This window comes from Chrysochloris asiatica, unplaced genomic scaffold (genome assembly GCF_000296735.1).
Source record: "Chrysochloris asiatica unplaced genomic scaffold, ChrAsi1.0 scaffold00372, whole genome shotgun sequence".
NCBI classification, from domain to species: Eukaryota; Metazoa; Chordata; class Mammalia; order Afrosoricida; family Chrysochloridae; genus Chrysochloris; species Chrysochloris asiatica.
The window spans coordinates 70,209-72,615 of NW_006408890.1; the positions used below are offsets into that span (position 1 = coordinate 70,209).

Here is a 2,407-nt window from a genome sequence, read left to right on the forward strand (position 1 = left end):
CCTGAGACTCCGGTTTGCAGCTCACAAATGTCAGAACAAAGCCAGGTGGTGCCTAGGATCTTGTAACACATTTTGGAGATGAATTCATGCCACTCGTGTGCTATTGGTGTGGAATATTCTAGAACTAGTGGCTCTAAAGCTGGCCACAGGTCTGTACGCCATGCAGACGATTAATTCTCGGTGCTCCATGAAAAGCTGGAGGTGATTCCACCCACAGGTACCTCAGAAGAAAGCCCTGGCGATCTACTTCTGAAAATGCAGCTGCAGAGAAAGAAGCCCACAGAGCCCAGCCACACATGGGGTCACCTCTGTGCAGTTGGTTGGTGGGCGCAAGGCTTTCGCTCCACAGCACACACAACAGAGGGAGCTGGGGGTAGGCAGGGTCAAGACGGTGCTGCCCTACCTGGGTCAGAACCACAGAACCCACTGGCTGAGCAAAGAGTCTTATCCTGGGAAGAGTTTCCGGAATTTTCCATAGGCAACGTTGCTCATGATCACTGTCACATGGGCTGTTCCGTCCTCGGGCTCCACATCCACATTCTGCACTGTGGACTCACGATACAGCCAGCTGTGGGCAAGATACAGCAACTGAGGTCCTAGGGCCTCCTGGGTGGATGGGTGGGTGGTTGTGAAAATCACGGCTGTGAGCATTTTGTAGGCGTCTCTCATCCCCCTGGACTCCTGGTGTGGCGCTGTAGGACAAGCACTGGACTACTAACAATAAGGTCAGCAGGAGAAATCCACCAGTCAGTCCTTGGAACCACACCCCAAGTTGCTGTGAGTGGGAACACACTGGATGGCAGGGATTAACAATCCCACCCTTCGTTTCTCTGTGGTTTGTCATAGTATGCGCTGTTGTTACGATGAGGCTGGGTGTTACCGGGGCCTGTTATGAAATCCCACCACCCTTTTATGTTTAGGAATTCCAGCAATAGGCTGAAGGAGACTACCTGATTTAAGGGGGAATACCTGTGGGCATCCCCTTTCTCGATGATCCTCCCCCGTCTGCCCTGGTCCAAAACCCTGGGGCCACCGTCTAGTCCTGCACCGTCCTTCCTCACACCTGCCCCCATCCCTCCCAGAGTCCAGTATCTGTGTGCAGTGTGGGGGTTACACTGGTGGTCTCCCCTGCCCAAGGGGTGACCCTTCCCATCTCCCCATCATCTCCCCAAGCTCTGTAACTGCCGTCGTAATAAAGATCATCCCTGCTTCGGTTCAGCCTCGCCTGCCCCCACGCATCATTGCGTATCCATCTTTGGCGGGTCCTTCCTGATAAGGAAGACAGAGCCGGATGCAGACGGGAGACACGTGACTCAGAGATGAAGTGGGAGGAATCCTGGCCTCAGAAACCAAGTCTCCAGTGAGGCCCGTGGGACAAACCCGTGGGTTTCCACGACTGTTAATCTTTATGGATGAAGATGGCTTCGTCTTTCTCCCGTGGACCTACTGATGGGTTCATACTGCCGGCCTTGCTGTTAGCAGCTGAGTGCTTTAACCACGGTGCCACCCAGCTCCTTACAAAGACCAAATCCACATGCACTATTGATCTAATTTGGTTCAGTGAGCCGACAACGCCCCATAGGGTGTCCAAGGCTGCAAATTTTTATATGAGAGCCGGGAATCCTCTTTCCCAAGAGCCGCTGGGTGGAACTGAACCGCCCACCTTCTGGCTGGCAATCAAGTGCTTAACTGCTGGGACACCCGGGCTTCTTCTCTCACGGATAAAAGTCTGAAAAGAACCAGGCGTGGTGCACGACGGGAAAGGGGTCTCAGGGGTCTCCACCCAGGCTGGCCTGTCCCAGGCCCCCTCAGCAGGGCTGTGAGGCACTGAATGGGCAGTGAGGTCAGGCTCTGCGGGGGCATGTGTCCCTGGGCTGCACTAATGGTGAACATGCTCAGTTACTAAGCGGAAGACAGAGGTTCAAGTTCACCCAGAGGTATATGGGAAGAAAGACCCACAGTCTACTTCTGGGAGCTCTGCCACTGAAGACCCTGTGGGGCGCAGTTCTAGTCTGAGGCACGTGGGGGTGGCCCGCGGTCACAGGTGGTCTGTGTGTGCGGACCTGTCCTATAGGGGACAGCAGAGAGTCTCCCCTGTACCCACAAAGCTGAGGTTGATGCAGAGCGCTGATCCAGGCATGTGGGGGCACCCGTGGTCACAGGTGGTCAGTGTGTGCGGACCCATCCTATAGGGGGCAGCAGAGAATCTCCCCTGTACCCACAGGGGCGGTTCCGGGCTGAACGCTGATCCCAGCACACACCGGGCACCTTCGGTTGTTCACGGTTGTTTAGGGGCGCAGGTCGGCCCAAACCCACCCACTTGTAACAAACATGGCCCCGACAGTCCTCCTGGGCTCGTGGTCCAGTCTCACTTTCTGACTGGTGCAGGGGGAGGTACAAACAGTAG

General features: G+C 55.5%; 1 protein-coding gene across 1 annotated transcript in view; it reads right to left on the bottom strand.

Annotated features, from left to right (window-relative positions):
- Nucleotides 1–444: 444 nt before the first annotated feature.
- Nucleotides 445–2,407, bottom strand: part of GTPBP6 (GTP binding protein 6 (putative)) — an 18,001-nt gene continuing 16,038 nt past the window's right edge. Inside the window, exon 8 of the mRNA XM_006876260.1 lies at nucleotides 445–568. Within this exon, the coding sequence (XP_006876322.1) occupies nucleotides 445–568 (124 nt within the window). The remainder of the gene's footprint in view (nucleotides 569–2,407) is intronic.